This window comes from Erinaceus europaeus, chromosome 10, assembly GCF_950295315.1.
Source record: "Erinaceus europaeus chromosome 10, mEriEur2.1, whole genome shotgun sequence".
NCBI lineage: Eukaryota > Metazoa > Chordata > Mammalia > Eulipotyphla > Erinaceidae > Erinaceus > Erinaceus europaeus.
The window spans coordinates 72,866,484-72,889,327 of NC_080171.1; the positions used below are offsets into that span (position 1 = coordinate 72,866,484).

General features: G+C 45.9%; 1 protein-coding gene across 1 annotated transcript; it reads left to right on the plus strand.

Annotated features, from left to right (window-relative positions):
- The first annotated feature begins 725 nt into the window (after window positions 1-725).
- On the plus strand, window positions 726-21,676 carry DMRT3 (doublesex and mab-3 related transcription factor 3). Its single transcript, XM_060198954.1, has 2 exons — window positions 726-1,146; window positions 19,945-21,676. Exons 1-2 carry the CDS (start codon window positions 726-728, stop codon window positions 20,949-20,951), a joined length of 1,428 nt encoding a protein of 475 aa, XP_060054937.1. The 3' UTR covers window positions 20,952-21,676.
- Window positions 21,677-22,844: the final 1,168 nt, after the last annotated feature.

Here is a 22,844-nt window from a genome sequence, read left to right on the forward strand (position 1 = left end):
TGTCATGTGTGCATTTATGATCCTTATTAAAACCCGAGCAGGCAGGGAGAAAAGCAGCCCCCAACCCCGCCAGGGAAGGCTATGCTCCCCTTTGGCATAGACTGCAAAGGGCTCCCGTCCCTGGGGAAGCAGGCTTTTCCCCAAACCCTCATTTTCTCCCCCATCAGCAAGGAGGGAGAAAAGGAAAAGAGCCATAGCAGCAGATCAAGTAAAGCCAAGCCCCCATTCCAAAGCAATTCCACTCCCACTGCCTCCCAAAAGTAAGTCTCCTAACTTCCGACTGCGTGGCCTAGGTTCCTCGGGGTGAGAGCGACTTTGGGCGGATGGGAGGAAAGAAGTCTGGGAGAGGACGCCCCTGCAGCCGGGGACGCCCCCAGTCTCTCCCTTGCGCCCCCGGAGCCGTGCGGGGGCCCAGGAGGAGCCCTGAGGAGGGGGCGTGAGCGCCGCAGCGGAGCTGCCGGACTGCAGGTGGCGGGGAAGGTAAAGTGCAGGCCCGGGGCGCGGGCGGGAAAGGGAGACGCAGAGGGGGTGGGGAGGCGCGCGCGCTAGGGGGAGGGGGAGGGGGCGCGGGGAGGCGCCGGGGCGGGCGGGAGCGCACAGCTGCAGACCGCGGGCTCAGACCTGGAGCCGCGCGCCCGCCCAGAGCTGCAACCCGCGCCCGCCACAGCCTGGGCAGCACAGCCGCTGCCACCCCGCCGCCGGGAGGCGGCCTGGGAGCCCGGGGCATGAACGGCTACGGCTCCCCCTACCTGTACATGGGCGGCCCGGTATCGCAGCCTCCGCGGGCGCCCTTGCAGCGCACCCCCAAGTGCGCGCGCTGCCGCAACCACGGCGTCCTGTCTTGGCTCAAGGGCCACAAGCGCTACTGCCGCTTCAAGGACTGCACCTGCGAGAAATGCATCCTCATCATCGAGCGGCAGCGGGTCATGGCGGCGCAGGTGGCGCTGCGCAGGCAGCAGGCCAACGAGAGCCTGGAGAGCCTGCTCCCCGACTCGCTGCGCGCCCTGCCCGGGCCCGCGCCGTCTGCAGACGCCGCCGCCCCGCCCGCAGCGCCGCCCGGCCCGCAGCCCCGGCCCACAGCCGAGCTCGCCGCCGCCGCGCTGCGCTGGGCCGCCGAGTCCCAGCCCGCACCGCTCGCCAAGTCAGGTAAGGGGCGCGTCTGGTCTTCCTCCAGAGCCAAAGGTCCCGGGTCTTCCACCCCGAGCCCCAGGTGCAGAGCCTTCCCACCAAGGATCTTCCTTTCCGAGCCCCAGGATACCCAAGACAGTCCCCAGGATCCAGGTCCTAGCTCTTCCTGTTGTCCCGGGTCTTCCTCCCCGAGCTCCAGGCCCCAAAGACAGTCTCTGAGCCCCAGGTCCTGGGTCTTCCTGAGTCCCAGGACCTCAAGACAGTGGTGGAGCCCCAGGTCCTGGTTTTCCTGCCTGGAGCCCCAGGCCCCCCTAACAGTCCTTGAGCCCTCTCCATAGTCCCCAACCACAGGGCCCAGGTTTTCCTCCCCGAGGCCCCCTCATACACACAGACCCCCTCAGGCCCCGCTTGAGCCCCAGGCCTCATGTCTTTCTCCAGGCCCCCAAGACCCCCAGTCCCTGCCAACCTGCAGACTGGACCCTGGACCTGGCGCTGGGAGAACCCCAGGTTGGGACTGCGCCCCAGGTGTCCTCAAGCTGAAGTGGTGGTGGTGGGGGGGTGGGCGTTGAGGACCTAGGGAGTGAATAAAAGGTCAACACACACTTCCCTGCGCAGATACTTCTCTGCCTGTGGGTTTGGAGGTTGGGGCAAGAAGGCGCACAGAAAGAAAGAACTGAGGCGGTTGACTGAGCTGAAAGCTCCTCTAGATCTCAGTGTAATTGGGAGTTGGGGTGGGGTGGAACACAGGACACTCTTGGTGTGCTTGGCCTCCCTGTCTCCTACAATTCCTAGAAGAAAGTGAATTTAGAAACTAGATTTAAAAGGTTCAGAGAGGAGCACAGACTCGGAAAGGAGAGGCACATTCTGTCCCAGTTTCTTCTGCAGAACCACGGAGCCCCCTTTGAAAGTGTTGTTTGGGGGTGCCAGGGCTTCTTCACCTGTCTTCAGTGTATTAAGGAAATAAAACCCCAAAGCTGAGCACAGTGAGGAAGGCCGGGGTCCTGGGCAGCGAGCTGAGCCCCCTTGGATGGGTGGACTCCCCTGCCATACACCTATTTGTCTTGCTTCTCTCTCTTTCCATCCTTGAAGCTTTTTAATTTTTTTCTTTATTAGGGGATTAATGTTTTACAGCCGACAGTAAATACAATAGTTTGAGTTTGTACATGCATAACATTTCCCAGTTTTCCACATAACAGTACAACCCCAACTGGCCTCAGCTTTTATGGTGTGTGTGTGTGTGTGTTGCCCCCCCCCCCCCCCATTCAGATAACATCCCTCTAACTGCCGGGACCAGCCTGAAGTTCTCTTTTTATTTTCGGCTTTTGGAACTCACTGGCCGTGCATGAGCTTAATGTTTTCCTTTCACCAAGTCAAAGATACAAAGAAAAGAGGTTCATTTTTTTTTTTTCCAGGGAGGACAAGAAGGTTGTATGGAGGCCCAGAGTTCTGTAGCTCAAACTGGGGGAGCTTCAGTCCTTATCCCCAGCCTCCAAAGAAAAGGACCAGAGTTCCTCTGACTTCTGGGTACAGGCTTGGAGGAACACTGGACTTTGGTACAGAGCTGAGCCAAAGGCTCTAGTTTTGCCATTAACTGTCCATAGGAGTTTCATTGCCCTGTTGCTTCCTTATACTCTTCAGGCCTCAAGCTCCGAGGACCTCTTATGAAGATAACTGGTGTTTTCTTTTCTTCCTTCCTGCAACAGAAGAGTTTGTTCAGCCTGAATTGTGTGCATACCTAACTCATGGGTGCTGGAAGCATTTCTGAGTAATGTCCCCTCCCTAAAACGCTTTCTTTTGTCCCTCTGACCTAGTCATAAGCATAGATTTGCCACAGAAGAATGGGTAGGAAGTAGTTGTTTGTATTTTCTTCTTTGGTCTAGAATAAGAAACTCAAGAGATTTTTGTCCCAGCCCTCAAAGTCCATCTTTGTCAGTAACTTCTAGAAACATCTCTCTGGGTCCATCTTCCCAGTTTTCATGTCCTCCCAGCACTGGTTCAGGAGTCTGAGTTTTTGTGACAGCAGTTTGCTGTGGTCACCTTCTCAGCAGCACTCTGTGATGGGATACTAAGCTCTGAGACCTTTGTGTCCCAGGGGATTCCTTTCAGATTCTGTGCACAGGGAACCCTTTCTCTGGGAGGGCCATAGTTAATGGTTTCTAAAGAGTCTGGGAGCAGGAGCAACCCCGGAGTAGTTAGGGTGGAAGGGAAGGTGGGGTAGATTGGGGGAATAAAAGAGTTGAGACAGATTTCAGCTGGACAAACCAGATCTGGGGCTCTCCCCTCCCACTTCCCTCCCAGCATTCAGGAATAGCCTGAGCTCTCGGAAGCCTAAATTGCCAAGAGGAGATTTACCACTAGGAAGGTCAAACCCACTGGTCACTCCACACACCTCACTTAGGCAATTCTTATTTTCTTCTTCTAGTTGCTTTGATGACTGAAGTTAATTCTTCTGAAAAACCAGTTATCAGTCTAAAGGTGGTGGAGGCAGCGGAAAACGAGATAGTTTAGCATTATAGAAGGCTAGGACAGGAGTGGATCAATTCTATTGCAATGCTTGGTCGCGAGAAAGACAACTTGGAATTCCAAGAGAAAACTGTCCGTATAAGACAAGCAGTTATTCTGTCCGTTACACTTTAAATTTCTTGTTGTTCTTATGATGTATTTGTATGTCACATACCACATATATGTAAAAGCCTAGCCTGTTGAACAAATATCTCACTACATAAAAAGAAATAAGAGAAACTCTCCTAAAGAAAGGTCCATGTGTACAGTAAGTTTACAAATCATAAAGAATCTGGGGCTTTTGGCTGGTTAAGTTAGAGAGATCTGTTTCGTACAAATTGCAGTTGGTCTTTGACCAAATGGCTACCTTAGTATATAAGCCCAGGAGACTTACGCTTTTTTTTTTTTTCTTGAATGTGAATATTGCTAGGCAGATTCTTTTTCTCTCTCCAGAATTCCTTGAGATAAGCACTTGAAAAAGAAGGAAAGAAGTGTGTATGGTTGGACAGCATTGCAAAAAGAAGCCCTTCCTGTTCAGGGAAGGACATATTAATACCAAAACTCAGTTTTGTAGTTGAAAGAGATCTTTCTCAAATTGTGTTTGAGATACTTTGAATGAATGGAGACAATTCTAAGGATACCATTTGTTGAACTTCCCTTTCCTCCTGGTCATGATTTTAAGAAGAGATTTCGTATTCTAATGGTAATTCGATCTAGCTATGGAGTGAAGGTTATTCTTCCCTGTGGATGCAGATTTTCCCGTTCCATGATTATTATCTATGGGTAGCCTGTGATCACTCGATATTGAATGAGTTGGGAATTCTAATTTTATCCTCTTTATAATTCTACAGAATTCATTTAACCTAACCTTCAGTTCACTCTCCTCTCCATTATCCACCCTAGCCCCACCCCATCCCCACACCCACCCCCCTCACCCCTACCACCTCTGTGAAAAGCTCACCAGATCCTGTGAGCCTCTTTGAGCTCTTAGCATTTCTGAGTCAGCAGCTCTGATCAGACAAACCAGCCTGTCAGGATGTGGCTCATGAAGAAAGTTAAAGGTCAGGACCAAGGTGAGAAGCTAAAGTTACATTCCTTTTTTAGGTGCCCCCCCACTTCCTACAGGAGACTTAGGCTGTGAGAGGACAGATCCCAAAACTGTAGGTTCTTCTAGGTCTACTTCTGCAGCCAAAATAAATAGAAACACACAGCGCCTTCTCCCCTCCCATTATTTTTTAGAGAGAGGCAGAGGGAGTGAAAAAGACCACAACAGCTTAAGCTTCCTTCATGGTGTGGGAACTGGCAGGAACCTGGGTCTCCACATGTCAAAGCCGCTCACTAACCAAAGTGAGCTATTTCGCAGATTTTGTTCAAATGCCTTTTAACATGTTCTTAAAGGGGAAAGGAGCCCGTAGACACCAGCTTAGGAAATGGAAGAACAGCACCAAATAGATATAGAATCTTCTCTATTTCTCCTGGGGAGGATTGTGGTGAGAAGGAGAGAAGTTAGGAGACTTGGAGAAGCCGCACCTATTTTCTTTCAGTTTCTGCACAGTATCACTCACCTAACATCTTTCTAGATTCTGGGTTGTTTGTGGCTTCAGCTTGATGCAGTCTTTTCTAGTCTGGTTTTTTTAATGTTTTTTTTTTTAAACTGGGAGGTTAATGATTTACAGTATAAATACAGTTGTTGATACATGTGTAAGATGTCTCCATTTTTCTGCAAAATAATCTCACCGGAGTCCAGATCCTCCTCCACTATCTTACACCTCCTCTCTACCTCCTTCCATCAAGCCCCAACCTGAGTCCTTTCCTTTGGTGAAAGACACCAAGCCCAGTCCAAGTTCCCTTCTGTTGTTATTTCTCAGCTTCTGCCCGTAGTGTCTTTCTTTAAATTTTTTAATTGATATATGGAGATGGGAGGGAGAGAAAGGAAAAGGGGAGAGAGGAAGGAGAGAAGGGAGAAGAAAGGAGGGAAAAGAGGGAAGGAGGGAGAAAAACTGGTTATTGGAACAGGGATCCCGCATTGCAGACCTTCTGTGGTTATTGAAGAGAAGCAATCCACAAAGCCGGCCCGAAAGACTTAACAGCCATTTGCGAAGTGGACCTCCCCATGTTTTTAAAAAGCTTCCGTTTTAATCAGTCTAGACTGGGCTTGTGGGGGTGGGGGGGGGAAGAATGAGGTGCCTGACTCAGAGCTGTACTTTAAAAACAAAACAAAACAAAGAATAAAACAACCAGAAATGAATTAAGTGGAAAGGAGTGAGTGGTCAGTGGTCTTGCACTTCTATGTGCTGATGTAGGAGCAGCAAAACCCAGGCTTGTACCAGCTATTGGTAGAGGGTGGAAAGAAGAGGCTGGTTGTTTGTGAAAAGAATCGGACTTAGGAACCTGGGAAGGTGCTGGGACTAGGGCAGGGTGGGTGGGCACGGGGGTCTCAGGCCTGTTCCAGCCGGCTGCCCACACTGCCTTTGCAGGGGATTGGGATGATCTGGGAAGAGCCCAAGCCTCTGGGGAGTCTGGAGCAGCTCTTAGCCTTCCCACTGCTGCCTCTTCTCTCAGACTACCCATTCCCACGGATTAAGCACACAAACCAGAAAAATGCAACTAAATCGGAAGTTCAGGATGCCAAACATTGCATGGAGCATACCTCTAAGGAAAAAGGATTTGTTGTTTATTTGAAGCTTAAATGTAACTGGGTGTTTTGTGCTATTTTATCTGGCAGCCCAGGGCTCACCCAATCACCCTATTCTGTCTCCAGGCTTCTTCTTTCTCTTTGCCTTTAAGGGAGGGATGGGTATCAGAGATACCCCAGAGTCCCCTGTGTGGGTCTAGGGATAGGGTGGGCAGTGAAGAAATCAGGGTGTTTTCCCCATTGAGGAGCCAGAATTCTCTGCCACCAGGACAAGAGTCCCACACTCCCACCTCAAACATACTCCTGGAGTTGTAAATCAATCCCAGAGTTGTGCTCTTTCTTGGCTTACACAACCAACTTTTCTTTCTCCCTCCCCCTGATGGATGAATTCCTGGGTGTAAAAGATTACAGTAATCACAGGAGGACAGTGTAAATCGAATCAGATAGCAATAACTTTCTGGGTAGGTCAGGCTCAAGTGAAATGTTACCAAGCAACAGGCATTTTGTTTGCAAAATACAATCAGAGAGCATCGATGAGAAATTCTGCGCTCTGGCCAGTCAGCACTTTGTGCTCGCAGCTTCACGGAGGGAAATGGAGTAAATCTTCATAAATCAAAGTTCCCCCCCCCCCCCAGTTCTAGTTCCACTTTCTGAAAATGTTGCGCTTCTGCCTGATAGAGAAGAGGAAGGAACCCAAGAAAAATCTGTTTGCCTGCCTGCCTCCTCTCCCTCTCCCTGCTCTCATGCTTTGTTCCCTTATTGCACTCTTTGAGGGTATAGTCCCCTCACCCACTAACCTCTGGGCCCTCTACACTCACTATCTAACCCTAACCCCAGCTCTCTCCAGCAGTCAGTCCACAGGGCTGTGGGCAATGCCATTCTGTGCAGTGCCCACTCTGTTCTCTGGAGAAGTTAGTGGGAAACGAAAACACAGTTCAGTGGGATGTTTCTTTTCTGTTTGCATTTTATAATTAAGTTATACAGTTGTACAGGGAGCATGACCATGTAGCAGATAACATTATGGGGAACTTAGGATTCAGAATTCAGAACACCAGTTCTTTCCTGGATATGGTCGTCTCCTTGCATTCCATAGAGTTGGTGGAGATAAATCTTATGATACTGGGATCTGTGCCTTGCTTTTTTTTTTTCTCCACTGAGTTGTACTTTGTTTATTTTGCTTTAAAGAACTGTTGTATCTACAATGTTGTTGTTGTTTTTTTAATCACTGGGGCTCAGTGCCTGCACTAATTGCACTGTTCCCAGTAACCTTTTCTTTTAAAAAAAAATACATTTTTTTTAGTTTGACAAATCAGAGAAAATTGAGAGGAGGAGGGGAAGAAAAGGGAGAGAACTAGAGACATCTGCAGGTGGGGGTGAAGACCTGAATCTGGGTTCTGCATTTGGTAATGTGTGTGCTCAACCAGATTTGCCAACACCTGGATCCCTCCCTTTTCTAAAATAAAGGACAAAATACAGAAATGGAGAGAGAGAGACAGACAGACAGACAGAGACAGAGACAGAGAGACCTGCTGCACTGCTCCACCACTTTTGTCTTGTAGTTGGGAAATGGGCTTGAACCCTGGCCCTTGATCATGGTAACATGTCTGCTTTGCCAGGTGCACCACTGCCTGACACCCTGAATCTATAATCTTCACAAGTGCTCCTTTCTGCCCAGCTGCTCTGAGTTATTTGAATGTTTCAAGGTAAAATAAGACTAACTGTAATGATAACTTAGACATTTTGCCAAAGGCTAGTAAGTAAACTAAAAGCTTCTGACATCTCTGGGTAGCCTCACCTAGCACAATGCTTATGCATGCGTAGTAGTGAAGGCATTAGGACATTTGTTAAGCAGATGAATGAGTAAGTTGCATTTTCTTAAGTACTAATTAAATGACTGGAGTTATAAGTAATTTCCTTCCTCTTTCCTGGAAAGTGTTCTTTTTCTGAGCCAAGAAAGAGGTATAAACTAAATTTTTGTCAGATAGACGCTGTGTGTGTGTGTGTGTGTGTGTGTGTGTGTGTGTGTGTGTGTGTGTGTGTGTGTGTGTGTGTGTGTGTGTTAAATAGAGCATGGCTGTTTTTATCAGAGTGCTGCTCATGTCTGGTTTATGGTGGTGTCAGGGATTAAGCTTGAGACCTCTTCACCTCAGACAGAAAGTCTATTACTTAAACGGATTTGTTATTTCTGTAGGCCAAAGCATAACTATTCTTACCTTTAACATGTTCTTCCCTCTTAGGAAGAAAAACAATGGTTTTAAACCAATGCTCATTCTTACTTTACTTTAGGTTTTCAACGCTTGAATTTCTTCTGATTCTGTACTTCTAATGTAACAGACACACAGATGACAGAAAATAGAAAAAGCGTGTCTTCTGAGAAGTCTGCTTGGAATCAGTGTTTCAAAGTGCAGGACATTAAAAAAAATGCATGGCGTGGTTTCAAAAGAAAAAAATAGTTCAGTGACATTCACAATAGGAAACATTTCTCTCTGTGCTAGTATTTTGATTGGATCTGAAAGTTTTTTGTTTGTTTTTTAAATTGAAATAGGGGGAGGGGAGAGAGAACACAAACAGGACACCAAAGCTTTCCAGCTTTCCTAAGTACAGTGGGGACCCAATTTGAACCTGGGTCATACACATGGCAGAGCAGCACATGATCCAAGTGAGCTATTTCACTGATCCATACTTAAAATATATATATAATTGGCTAGGATCAATGGCATTTCCTTTTATACATGTTTTCAGTGGAATATTGCACATATATGGTAAGCTTTCTCAAAATGTCTCAAATGAATGCCTACATTTTAAAATATTATGTTTCATTCTGACATGAAAAAATTCTCCGAGGTGATATGTGTATATCAGTTATTTTTCCTTCAACATTGGCTGCATTTTTATCCATAGAACATTTTTCCTTCTGAATTGAATACGTGAATCTTTTAAAACCCTTTATCCTTGTGAAGAGTTTATCTTAGCAATGACTTTGAGAGTTTCATAAAAAATGAATGATGTTTAAGAGTGTGCATTTAAAGATTAATAAAATATCTAGATATTTAAGCATTAGAAATAGCAGATTGTACTGCTCTTAGCTTTAATATCAAATGAAGTTGATTTCTACTTTTCAGTTATGTTGACTTTTCTGCACTCACGTAACCATGGGTAGAATTTTTTCAGTTGCTATATACTCATACTTGTGTCTTAGGAATTAAGAGTGTCAGTTTCAAAAAGATAGTACAAAGTGATTGAGGAATATGTCTTTTTCTCATTTTGTTACCTGGCAGGTTCACATTTCTCTTATCTAGAAATGATTTTGTGTGTTAAACCAACATAAAAAATTTAGAAGGTTCTTTAGCAAAACATTAGAGATGTAAAGAAATACCTGTTATTAAATTATACTTTATCACTGGGCCCAAAACTCACTCTCTATAATTTCTTGTGGAAACTTGTACTTGTAAAAGAAAAATTTACAGTACATTGTACCTAGTTTAGGTACAGTAGTACTGCTAGTACTAGAAAGCTTAGTGCCACAAAATTGCAGGAGTAGTATATTATTTGGCCAAGAGTTATTCTCAGGGCAAGGTGAGAGACTGATCTTTTGCACATTTGGAAACTACAGCAGTCTTGACTCTGGACTGGAATTCCACTTCTACTTCTTTTTAAATTTATTTTTATTTTTAAATATTTTTTACCTATTTCCTTTTGTTGCCCTTGTTTTATTGTTGTAGTTATTATTGTTGTTGTTATTGATGTCGTTGTTGGATAGGACAGAGAGAAATGGAGAGAGGAGGGGAAGACAAAGAGGCAGAGAGAAAGATAGACACCTGCAGACCTGCTTCACCGCTTGTGAGTGACCCCCCTGCAGGTGGGGAGCCAGGGGTTCAAACCAGAATCCTCATGCCAGTCCTTGAGCTTTGTGCCACCTACACTTAACCTGCTGTGCTACCACTCGACTCCCTCCACTTCTACTTGTAGCAAGACTTTGTAAGGTGTTTAGATGCACAAATACATAGGTGCATCTCATTCATTTCTTTTTCTTCCCCTAATGTCTTTTTAAATATTTATTCCATTGTGTTGCCCTGTTGTTTTATTGTGTAGTAGTTGTTGTTGTTGTTATTGATGCCATCGTTGTTTGCTAGGACAGAGAGAAATGGAGAGAGGAGGGGAAGACAGAGGCACGAGAGAAAGGTAGACACCTGCAGACCTGCTTCACCACTTGTGAAGCGACTCCCCTGCAGGTGGGGAGCTGGGGGCTCGAACCGGGACCCTTCTGCTGGTCTTTGTGCTTTGTGCCACCTGCACTTAATCTGCTGCATTACCGCCTGACTCCCCCATTCATTTCTTTTTAAAAATATTTTTTTATTGATTTTTGATAGAGACAAAGAGAAGTTTAAAGGGAAAGGGAAGAGGGAGAGAGGCAGCTGCAGCACTGCTTCACCTGTTCTGTTGTGAAGCTTCCTCGCTGCAGGTGGGGACCAGAGACTCAAACCCGGATCTTTTGTGCACTGTAATCTGTGCACTTAACCAGGTACATGACCACCTCACTCCCATCTCATTCATTTATCTTTCCTCCCTTTTATTCTTTTTCAATGTGGCACCAAGAAATGAACCCAGGGCCCAAGGAGTACCTCTGTGGACCAATTTAAAAAATTTTTCTTTATTGTTGTTGTTGCTATTATTTATTGATATAAAGGGAGAAGAGGAGGAAGAGGCAGAATTGGAAAAAAAAAACACCACCACACTGCTCCATCACCTGTGGAGTCCCCTGATGTTGTCCATATGGTGCCAGTGCTAGAACCCCCAGGGCTGTTCGCACAGCAAGGTGTATCTTTCTACCAGGTTAGTTATCTCTCCTGGCTCTCACTGACTAAGAACTTCTGACTTCCATTTGAACACAGTATAAGCAGTGCTCAACCAAGTGATAGGAATGCCCTGAATTGGCCAATTTGATTTCTATGACATCCTGTTTGTTAGCTATTTTTGGTCTTTGTCCGGAGTCAGTTGAAAAGACTGAAAAGTCCAGTAGTCTGGGGATTCACAATCGAAACAAACTGACATACATTTAAGATTCTCTATTGGGGAGTCAGGCATTTAACCCGCTGCGCTACCACCCGACTCCCTAATTCTATTATTTTTAAAGAATTATTTTATTCACTACATATAAGAGTTCCACATGAGGCAGAAAGAAGGGTGAAGACACACCCTGGGTCACCATTCTGATACTTTTGGTGCTAGAAATGGTGCCCGGAACTGAAGGCATGATAGTCTTGATGTTGTACCAGTTATCTCCTCAGCTGCAGAAAGGTTATCTTAAAAATAGAAATCTAGGAATTTATTGGGTTGTCAAAAAGTCATGACACATATTTTTAAGTTTATACATTTTTTTCTTAAAATATCTACTTTTTCTTTTTTTTTTTTTTTATTATTGCTACTAGGGTCATTGCTGGGGCTCAAAGCCAGCACAACAGTTCACTACTTCTGGCAACCATTGGTTCCTGCCTTCAGAGTTATCGCTGGGGCTCTGTCCCAGCACTAGGAATCCACTGTTCCTGGTGGCCATTTTCCCCACTTTATTGGGTAGGACAGAGAAATTGAGAAAGGAGGGGGAGATAGAGAGTGAGAAAGAGACACCACCTGCAGACCTGCTTCACGGCTTCTGAAGTTTCCCTCCTGCAGGTGTGGGGGGGTTGCTGAATCTGGATCCTTGCACAGGTCCTTGCACTTCATACTATGTGTGCTTAACTGGGTGTGCTACTGCCCAGCCTCCTCCTTTTTTTCTTTTTTTTTTTCTTTTCTGTTTTTATTTGATAGGACAGAGACACCTACAGACCTACTTCACCACTTATGAAGCTTCCCCCCCACCCCCAGGTGGGGAGTGGGAGCTCAAGCCCAGGTCCTTGTGCATGGTGATATGTGTGCTTAACCAGGTGTGCCACTGCCTGGCCCTCTAAAATAGCTACATGTTTAACCAGGGAGACAGGCAGCATTAGTGTACAGGATTTCCATGTCTGATAGTCCACGTTTGAGCCCTGGCACTACCAGTATCTACAGTTGAATAGTCTTCTGGTCAAAAAAAAAAAAGCTGTGTTTTATTTTTTTTTGTGTATATGTATTTATATGCCCCTTTTCCCAGTTGTTTCTCTTGATTAAAAAGTGCCTGGTTGGGGGTTGGGCAGTAGCACAGCGGGTTAAGCGCACGTGGCACAAAGCGCAAGGACCGGCATAAGGATCCTGGTTCAAGCCCCGGGCTCCCCACCTGCAGGGGAATCGCTTCACAGGCAGTGAAGCAGGTCTGCAGGTGTCTATCTTTTTCTCCTCCTCTCTGTCTTCCCCTCCTCTCTCCATTTCTCTCTGTCCTATCCAACAACAACATCAATAACAACGGCAATAATAGCCACAACAATGGTAAAACAACCAGGGTAACAAAAAGGGAAAAAATGGCCTCCAGGAACGGTGGATTTGTGGTGCAGGCACCGAGCCTCAGCAATAACCCTGGAGGCAAAAAAAAAAAAAGTGTCTGGGCTGGGAGTATGGACCAACCTGTCAATGGCCATTGTCAGCGGGGAAGCAATTACATAAGCCAGACCCCACACCTTCTGCACCCCATAATGTCCCTTGGTCCATACTCCCAGAGGGATAAAGAATAGAAAAACTATCAAGGGAGGGTTTGAGATATGAAGTTCTGGTGGTGGGAACTATAGGAAGTTGTACCCCTTATCCTATGGTTTCTGTCAGTGTTTCCTTTTTATATTAAAAAAAAAAAATGCCCGGGACTCAGTGCCAGCATGATTCCACTGTTCCTGATGGCCATCTTCCCCCCTTTTTTTCTTTGATAGAGACAGAGAAGAATACCAAGAAAGTGAAGATCGCTGCAGCACTGTTCCACCTCTAGTAAAGCTTCCCTGCTGCAGGTGTATTGCAAAAACACAGGGCTCTGTTTAAGGTTAAATCAAAAGAGTGATTTCTTTATAAAGTCACAATAATCATAAGGGAGTAAGTCTAGTTAAAAGTAGGTAAAGTCTAAAATCTGCAACCAAACCACCCAAGACCACCATATGTGATGGATATGCTGCTGTGAAGGTGATCCAACCAAGAGAGCGAGCTGCTCTGAGCCCTTGTTTTTTATACACTCCTTTCAGTGTCTCCTCCTCCATCATTTGTATGCTAATAGATTCAAACTCCTGTTGGGGTCACAACACAGGTGGGAACCAGGGGCATGAACCCAGGCCTTGTGCATGGTAATTAATGTCTGCACTCTACCAGGTGCACCACCACCCAGCCCTAATTAAAAAATTGTAGTCTCCTAGGTAAGAGTGATACTGTTTGTCACATTTCCCTCATTGTTTCTAATTGTGGTACAATATGCACAACACAGGGCTCAGTGGTGGTGTACCTAGTTAAGTGCACATGTCACCATGCACAAGGACTCAAGTTCAAGCCCCCAGTCCCCACCCGCAGGGGAGTGACTTCATGAGCAGTGAAGCAGTGCTGCAGATGTCTTTCTCTCTCCCCTCTTCCTCTCTGTTTCTATCTCTCCCTTTCCTCTCAATTTCTGTCTCTATCCAATAAAATATTGAAAAATAGATGTACGATGCAAAATTTACTATTTTAACTATTTTTAGGAGTCCAAGTCAATGACATTAAATATATTTAAAATGCTGTGGAGCAACCACTGGTAAAGTGGTAACTGAAATTCTGTACCCCTCCAAGTGATAACTCCTTATTCTCAGTTCTGACTTTCTGTCTCTATGAATTTTCCAGTTCTCATGTATGTGGAGTCATAGACTTTGTCCCTGTGTGACTGGCTTATTTCATTTAATAGGTTTCCAGGGTTCTTCCATACTGTAGCAAATGTCAAAGTATTACTTCTTTTTGAGGCTGAATACTGTTCTTTCGCTTGCATGTGATGCAGCATGTTTATCCAGTCACCCAATGGATAGGCAGTGCTCTTATTTCCCTCTCCCCCGACCCCCCCCCCCCCCCCAGCCATTGTGGAGTATGTTGCTCTGTGCCATGCTCGGTGCTTTGGCAAATTCTGCCTGCCTGTGTTTTCTTTTTTTTTTTTTTTTTTAAATATTTATTTTATTTATTTATTCTCTTTTGTTGCCCTTGTTTTTTATTGTTGTAGTTATTATTATTGTTGTCATTGTTGGATAGGACAGAGAGAAATGGAGAGAGGAGGGGAAAGACAGAGAGGAGGAGAGAAAGACAGACACCTGCAGACCTGCTTCACCGCCTGTGAAGCGACTCCCCTGCAGGTGGGGAGCCGGGGTTCGAACCGGGATCCTTATGCCGGTCCTTGCACTTTGCGCCACCTGCGCTTAACCCGCTGCGCTACAGCCCGACTCCCTGCCTGTGTTTTCTTAGTCCCTTCTGCTCATGTGCTTATCTCTAACCCAACTAGAGAACATCCTCTACTAGTGAGGGGATATTCTTACATGTCCTGCTGATTTCTTCTCTTCATTTTATTTCCCTCAGTATCTTACGCACTGTGAGAATACAAGACCTTGACAGTGACAACAATGGATAGTGCAAGCCAAAGTCAAAGAGGTATGAGGGCCCAGGCAGTGGTGCACCTGCTTGAACACACAGGTTACCCTGTGCAAGGACCCAGCTTCAAGCCCCTGGTCTCTTTCTCTGGGTTGGGAGGTCAATGAGAAAAGAAAAGATAAATAAAAGGAGAAAAATGGCTGCCAGGAGCAGTGGAATTAATTCATTGTGCCTGCACTGAATTCCAGCAATAATGCTGGTGGCAATTGAGAGAGAGAGGGAGAGAGAGGGAGAGGGAGAGGGAGGGAGAGGGAGAGGGAGAGGGAGAGAAAAACTGTTTAGAGGCACACAGTATTAAAAACATTTTTTCTAGTGATTTAATAGTGGCTAACAGGATTGTAAGACAGAGTATAGTTCCACACTTCACTCCACCCACCACCAAACTTCTGTACCCCCACCCACTAAGTAAGAACCACCATCGTTCTCACAGAGTCCTAGAGACAGGTTGGCTACTTTTTCCCCCCCTTATTTGTAAGCTCCTGTGTTTCAGTTCTTATCTTTATGTGTGAGTGAAACCATCTGATAATTGACCTTTACCTCCTCCTTCTTCTTCTTCTAGCGTTTGCCCTTCCTCCTTAATTAGGAAGCGTAATCACCTCCAGTTGCATCCATTTTGTCCCAAAAGAACACAATATCATCTTTTCTTTTTCTTTTTCCAGAGTTATCGCTGGGGCTCAGTGCCTGCACTTTGAATCTACTGCACCTGGAGGCCATCTTTTCTTCCATTGTTGTTGTTGTTGTTGTTGTTGTTGCTGCTGCTGCTGCTATTGTTGGATAGGACAAAGAGAACTTGAGAGAGGAGGGGGAGAGAAAGATACCTGCAGACCTGCTTCACCACTTGAAGAGTGACCCCACCCTGTAGGTGGGGAGCCAGGGATTCAAACCGGGATCCTTGTGCCTCTCCTTGGGCTTTGCAATATGTGTGCTTAACTGACATACTAGCACCTGGCCTTCACACTATTATCTTTTTAAATGGCAGAGTAATATTCCAAGGAGGATATATCCTTTGACTTCTTTATTTAGTTATCTGTCAGTGAGCATTTAGGCTGCTTACTTAATTTGGCTATTATGAATAATAACAGCTATGAATGTAGGGGTGCATATGTCCCTTTGAATTAGCATTCTCATGTCCTTTAGATAAATAGGGGCACACAATATTTATTTTATATCCATATTTACCCACTGTATTTGACTTCTCCACCCAACAGGGACCAAAATCAGATGTGTATTCTTCTCATTAACAAACTGTCTCTGATCACTCAATTTCTTTCTTTTTTTTTTTTTTTTGTCTCCAGGGTTATTGCTGGGGTTTGGTGCCTGCACTATGAATCCAGTGCTCCTGAAAGCTATTTTTTATCTTTTGTTGCCCTTGGTGTTTATTGTCGTTGTTGCTGGTCACTCACTTTCAAGTTGTTAATATTAGGAGTAGCGACAAGTATGCATGAGGCCACATGTGAGGAGAATTTAACCAGGTCTGGCTGATTAGGATGTGAATCTGTAGTCTTTGTTGTTCTTTTTCTTTTCAGGATCAGGAGGAAATAATTGGGAGATAAAAGTTGGGTTCCTATGAAGTAACGGGAAAGAATGTGCAGAATTGAGGCTGACAAGATAGCTTACCTGGCTAATTCATGGCCAATCTAGGTTCAAGTCTACAAACACACGAGGAAGTTTCCCTCTGTGTTTCTGCCTACCTCATTATTATTTACATTTTATTTAACTTTATTTGACAGAACAAAGAGAAATTAAAAAGGAAGGGGGAGAGAAAGGGAGAGACAGGAAGACATCTGTAGCACTGCTTCACCATTCATGAAGCTTTCGCCCTGCAGGTAGGGACAAGGGACTTGAACCTGTATCCTTGCACACGATTTAACCAGGTACACCACTGCCCATCTCTGCCTATCTCTTTTTTTATCTGAAAAAGACAACTCAGAGTGTTGAAGCCCTGGAGACTGTCTATCTTTCAAGCAAGATTAAAAAAAATTAATTAATTAATTAATTTTTTTGCCTCCAGAGTTATTGCTGGGGCTCAGTACCTACACCATGAATCCACTGCTCCTGGAGGCCTCCCCCCCTTTTGTTGCCCTTGTTGTGGTTATTATTGTTGTCATTGATGTCATTCGCCACTGGATAGGACAGAGAGAAATGGAGACAAGAGGGGAAGACAGAGAGGGGGAGAGAAAGATAGACACCTGCTGACCAGCTTCACCACCTGTGAAGCAACTCCCCTGCAGGTGGGGAGCCAGGGCTTGAACTGGAATCCTTATGCTGGTCCTGGCGCTCTGCGCCCTGTGCGCTTAACCCACTGCGCTATACCGCCCGACCCTCAATTTATTTATTTTTAATGAGAAAAAGATACACAGAGAGTGCTGTCAGAGCCCTGCTTAGCTCTGGTATGGTGGTGCTGGGGATTGAATCTGGGAACTCAGTCTCAGGCATGAAAGTCTTTTACAGAACCATTATGCTATCTCACCAGTCTCAAGATTTTCTTAAAAAGAAAAAAAAAAGACCTTTTGTGTATTCCAGAGTTGTTAATGGAAAACCAGAGTGAATTAGTGTGAATGAGTTTCACATAATCCCACCATGGGCGCCTAAATGAAAATTTAGGTATAAGTGCTAAGGACTATCAAGATTTAAGATTGGAATTTGCACTGCTATCACTCAGCTGTTTAAAATGGCATTTCTTGATGCCTGGCACTTATATGTTGCATTGCACCAAAAGCAAACTTTTGTGTTTCAATTGCAGTTAAAGATTTGTCCCTTATTAGATGAACATTTGTAAAGGGGCCTTTGTGTCAGGCTTTTAGGATCAACAACAACACGTAGGAGGCGATGGGTATCAGGGACTGCTATGATGAAATTTCACCTTAAGACTATCCACACAGAATCACGTGTGCCCACAGAGAAGATAACAATGAGGCCATTCAGACAGGGCAGTTGAAAACACAGGCAAATGGACTATTTCCCCACCCAACCACTGGGTCATGAATAATTGCCATCTTTAGATCAGCTACTTTGACTTTCAGTAGACACAGCCAGGTTGTGTTTTGGAAAGGATAAAAACCTACTGGCTTAAACCACGCTCATAAAGAATGTGTTCCTTTATCAGACAGGTCTGTCAGAATTCACAACAGTAAGCAAACCGGTCTTACTCTCTTCCTGCCTATTTGCCTTGTAACACTAGCCTACCTCAAGGGTGGTGTTTTAGGTTTGAAATGTTAAATTTGTCACTGGCTGACATCACAGCAAATCTCTTCTGTGTTTGGGAAATAGAATTCAAGAAGTCAGTCATCTTTGAGTCTTTTCTGTTCACTGTACTGATGGCAAACGCTAGAAGAAGAACTGTACTGATGGAACGGTTCAAGTGTCAGTGCCCATGTTCAGTGGGAAAGCACTTACAAAAGCCAGACTTCCCACCTTCTGCACCCATAAAGATCTTTGTTCTATACTCCCAGAAGGATAAAGAATAGAGAACCTGGGGGCCAGGTGGTGGTGCACCTGGTTGAGTGTACATGTTACAATGCATAAAGATCCAGGTTCAAGCCCCTGGTCCCCACCTGCAGGGGAAAAGCTTTGTGAGTAGTGAAGCAGTGCTACAGTTGTCTGTCTGTCTTTCTCTCCTCTCTGTTTCCCCCACCCCTCTCGATTTCTGGCTGTCTTTAGCCAATAAATAAGTAAAGATAACTATTATAAAAAAAGAATAGAGGGGAGTCGGGCGGTGGTGCAGTGGGTTAAGCGCACGTGGCACAAAGCGCAGGGACCGGCGTAAGGATCCCAGTTCGAGCCCCCGGCTCCCCACCTGCAGGGGAGTCGCTTCACGAGCGGTGAAGCAGGTCTGCAGGTGTCTATCTTTCTCTCCCCTCTCTCTCTGTCTTCCCCTCCTCTCTCCATTTCTCTCTGTCCTATCCAACAACAAAGCAACGTCAACAATGGCAATAATAACCGCAACGAGGCTGCAACAACTAGGGCAACAAAAAGGGGGAAAAATGGCCTCCAGGAGCGGTGGATTCATGGTGCAGGCACCGAGCCCAGCAATAACCCTGGAGGAAGAAAAAAAAAAAAAAGAAGAATAGAGAACCTTCCAATGGAGGGTATGGGATGTTGGACTATGGTGGTGGGAATTGTGTGGAATTGTACTCCTCTTATCCCACAAGTCGAACATTATTAAATAAGTAATAAAAATATTTTCAAAAGAGAGCGAGAAAGAGCATCCACCTTTTGCACCCACATCCCTTGAGTGTTGGAAATTCAGTTACATGAATGGGCCCTGTTGGCCTGTACAGTTTCACAAGCCACTCCCTCCAGTCTGTCCTCCTCCTCCTCCACCAGAATCCACAATTAGCCTTTGCTTGCCCTCCAGTTACAGGCTGTACATTCCTCAGTCCTCCCTGTGGCTTTTAAAGACTTCATTGCACTGAGGCTTCCTTCAACTGTTAGATTCACTGGTTATTGGGCACAGTGAGCTGCCACTGCATTCACAGGGCCAGCATGTGGACCAATGGATTTAGAACATTAAAATTTTTTCCTGTGGCTTAATGGGTTGTGTCCCAGCTGATGATGTTCATTCTGTGACACATGGACATGCCACTTGCAGACGAGGAGCAAGGAGACAAGCCCAAGCTCTTTTTTTTTTTTTTTTTTGTGGTTGTTGTTGAGCCTCTATTCTCCCCACCTCTCCCCTTTTTGTGGACTGTTATTGCCACATCTTCCACAGTTATAGATATCATGTAACTCTTCTGTGTTTAAGGAAAACTTACTGGACATACTATTGAGAAGTCACTGGAATTTCTAGAGCTTTATTGGCAGCTCTCTCTCTCTCTCTCTCTTTGCGCGTGTGTGTTTGGAGAGAGACAGAAAAACAGAAATTGAGAGAGAAAGGGAAGATAGTGAGAGAGGGAGAGGGACCTGCAGCCCTGCTTCATCACTTAACAAAGATTCCTCCTTGTAGATGGGGACCAGGGGCTTGAACCCAGGCCCTTGTTCACTATAATGTGTGCACTCAAACAGGTGTGCTACTACTTGGTCCTTATGTATGTGTGTGTGTGTTTTCTCTCATCCATATGCCAGTGACATACCTGCTCTTCTTTCATGCACACCAGGAGAGGGTTAATTCAGCTGTTCTCTGCTTTGCTTTTCAGACCTGGCTGAAGACCAGCTTGGGGAGGGCAATGCAGCAGACAACGCAGAGACCTTCAGTGAGAAAGACAGCTCTGACCAGAGGAGCTCCCCGGATGTAGCAAAAGGCAAGAGCTGCTTCCCCCTGGAGGAGAGCCCCGAGATCTTGCCTGTGGATGAAGCTGGCTACACCCTGCACAAGAATGGAGGTGGAGGTGGAGGTGGCGGTAGCAGCACGACAGATGGGGCTCGCCCTGATAGCCCCAAGTACCCTGGGGAGCAGAACCACCTGCTGATCGAGGGCCCTTCAGGGACTGTGTCTCTGCCCTTCAGCCTGAAGGCCAACAGACCACCACTGGAAGTGCTGAAAAAGATCTTCCCCAGCCAGAAGCCCACGGTGCTGGAGCTGATCCTCAGGGGCTGCGGTGGGGACCTGGTGGGTGCAGTGGAGGTGCTCCTCTCCAGCCGTTCCTCCCTGTCCGCTGCTGCTGCAGACCGAGCCTCCTCCTCGGAGCCCGAAGGCCTTGTGCTGCCTCCCAACGGGCACCTCTTTGAACACACCCTGAGCTCCTACCCACTTTCTTCCTCCAAATGGTCAGTAGGCTCAGCCTTCCGAGTTCCGGACACCCTGAGGTTTTCCGCTGACTCCAGTAATGTGGTCCCTAACCCCCTGGCGGTGCCCCTGCAGCACCCTTTCCCCCAGCCGCCCCGGTACCCTCTGATGCTGAGGAATACTCTGGCCAGAAACCAGTCCAGCCCCTTTCTGCCCAATGACGTCACACTGTGGAACACCATGACGCTGCAGCAGCAGTACCAGCTGAGGTCCCAGTACGTCAGCCCCTTCCCCAGTAACTCTACTAGCGTCTTCCGCAGCTCGCCCGTGCTGCCCACCCGACCTCCCGAAGACCCCCGCATCTCCATCCCTGAGGATGGCTGCCCCATCGTGACCAAGCAGTCCATTTACACCGAGGACGACTATGACGAGAGGTCTGACTCGGCAGACTCTCGAATACTCAACACTTCATCTTGAAATGGTGCTGGAGGGATGGCGACCAGGTGACGTTTTCTGGGGCTTGCTCTCCCACCTCCCTCAAGCCCCCCTCATACCTCCAACCCCAGGAGAGACCCCCTGGCCCTGTGTCCACACCCTTTCTTTCTGTTTGACAAAGTGACTATGCTTGATTCTGTCCATTAGCAATAAAACATAACTTATTTAATTTCTTGCACTTCACTGGGAAATGCCAAATAGCTCAGCTCTGTGGCTTTAGTGCTGAATGTTTATTGTACAGAAGTCTCTTGCTAAGAATAGTCTGGGGGAAAGTTGGGTCCTGTATTTGGGGATGTAGAGCTGAAGGTCAGCCTTGCTCCTAAACTCAACTTGGAATGTTCAGTAAAATAGTATATACTTGAATGCAGTTCTGTAAAAGAGGATGCCTCAGGACCCGTGAATCCTAACAGAAGTGGTGTAGCTGAGTGGACTCTAAAACAGGGATGTTATACTCTTACTTGGGAAGAACCCATTTTGCATTTTTAAGAGAGACTGCACTTGAGGCTAGAGTGCACTGCTCACACGCTTACTTAAGCTTGGACAGTTTTCAGAGACAAACTCCATTAAGAACTATTCTTTTCACATGGCTGAATCGAAACGTGTAATGTCAATGTAAAACCAATCACAGCTGTGAACTGCATGAAATGTATTGTGAAATGAACACAAGATTAAGCTTTGTCAGGTTAATGTAGCATGCTAAGGACTCTAGAAAAAATAAACTAAGGAGATGATCTTGGTTTATGTCATTTCTCCTTGTGGGAAGAAGGATGAGCTCTAAAATAAATAAATAAATAAATCTTAAAATAAAAGCTGGTGAGTAGAATCTGGATCAGAAATCAAGATATCAGTAAGTGAGAGGTTCCCGGGGGAAATCTCAATGTCAGAGTTTGGGGTTTGGCTGCATTCAGAAAGGTGAAAAATTTATTGCTCAAAAATAGAGTTGGTTCACTCACTCATTCATTCATTCATTCATTCATTCATTTCATCAGTAGATGCTTATTGAATATCTCCCATGTGTGAGAGAATGTCACTTTTATGTTACTATCCACTACCTAACTGTCTATGAACCTGGCCAGTATAAGCATAGAATATAACGGACAGTTCCATTAAAAGCAGAATAAAAAAAATGAAATACCACCAGCCATGTACAATGAAATGTGAGAAGAAGTAAAATTTATTTTTTTTTTCTTCCAGGGTTATTGCTGGGCTCGGTGCCTGCACCATGAATCCACCGCTCCTGGAGGCCATTTTTTTTTCCCCCTTTTGTTGCCCTTGTTGTTGTAGCCTCGCTGTGGTTATTATCATTGCCATTGTTGATGCTGTTTGTTATTGGATAGGACAGAGAGAAATGGAGAGAGGAGGGGAAGACAGAGAGGGGGAGAGAAAGATAGACACCTGCAGACCTGCTTCACCGCCTGTGAAGCAACTCCCCTACAGGTGGGGAGCCGGGGGCTCGAACCGGGATCCTTACACCGGTCCTTGCGCTTTGTGCCACATGCGCTTAACCCACTGCACCACCGCCCGACCCCCTAGAAGAAGTAAAGTCATTAGCGCATGGCATCTGCCACAGAGAAAGTGATCAGTGAATGAGATCTGTCTCCCATAATCTGGCTCGCTGGCTTCACATTCAGAATGTAGCTGTGAGCACCCTTGATCTCACTTGGACAGGATACCATTCTGGTTTGATGGATGACTGCAGTTGTCACATTGCCAATTAAGACTTCCCCCTTCATTGTATTGATTTCTTAGCATTTAAAAAAAGTTATTTCTTACTAAAGAAAATAACACCAGAACACTTCTTGAGCCTATGCCAGGGACTGAACTTGGGACCTCATGCATTCTAGTCTGGTGCTGTGCCAGGGAACTACCTCCTTG

What these genes read in the sequence shown, in the direction of transcription:
- DMRT3 (XM_060198954.1), top strand. Translation starts at nt 726, where the DNA reads ATGAACGGCTACGGCTCCCCCTACCTGTACATGGGCGGCCCGGTATCG. An exon ending in CGCACCGCTCGCCAAGTCAG is followed by an intron (nt 1,147 to 19,944) that starts GTAAGGGGCGCG and finishes TTTGCTTTTCAG; the next exon opens with ACCTGGCTGAAGACCAGCTT.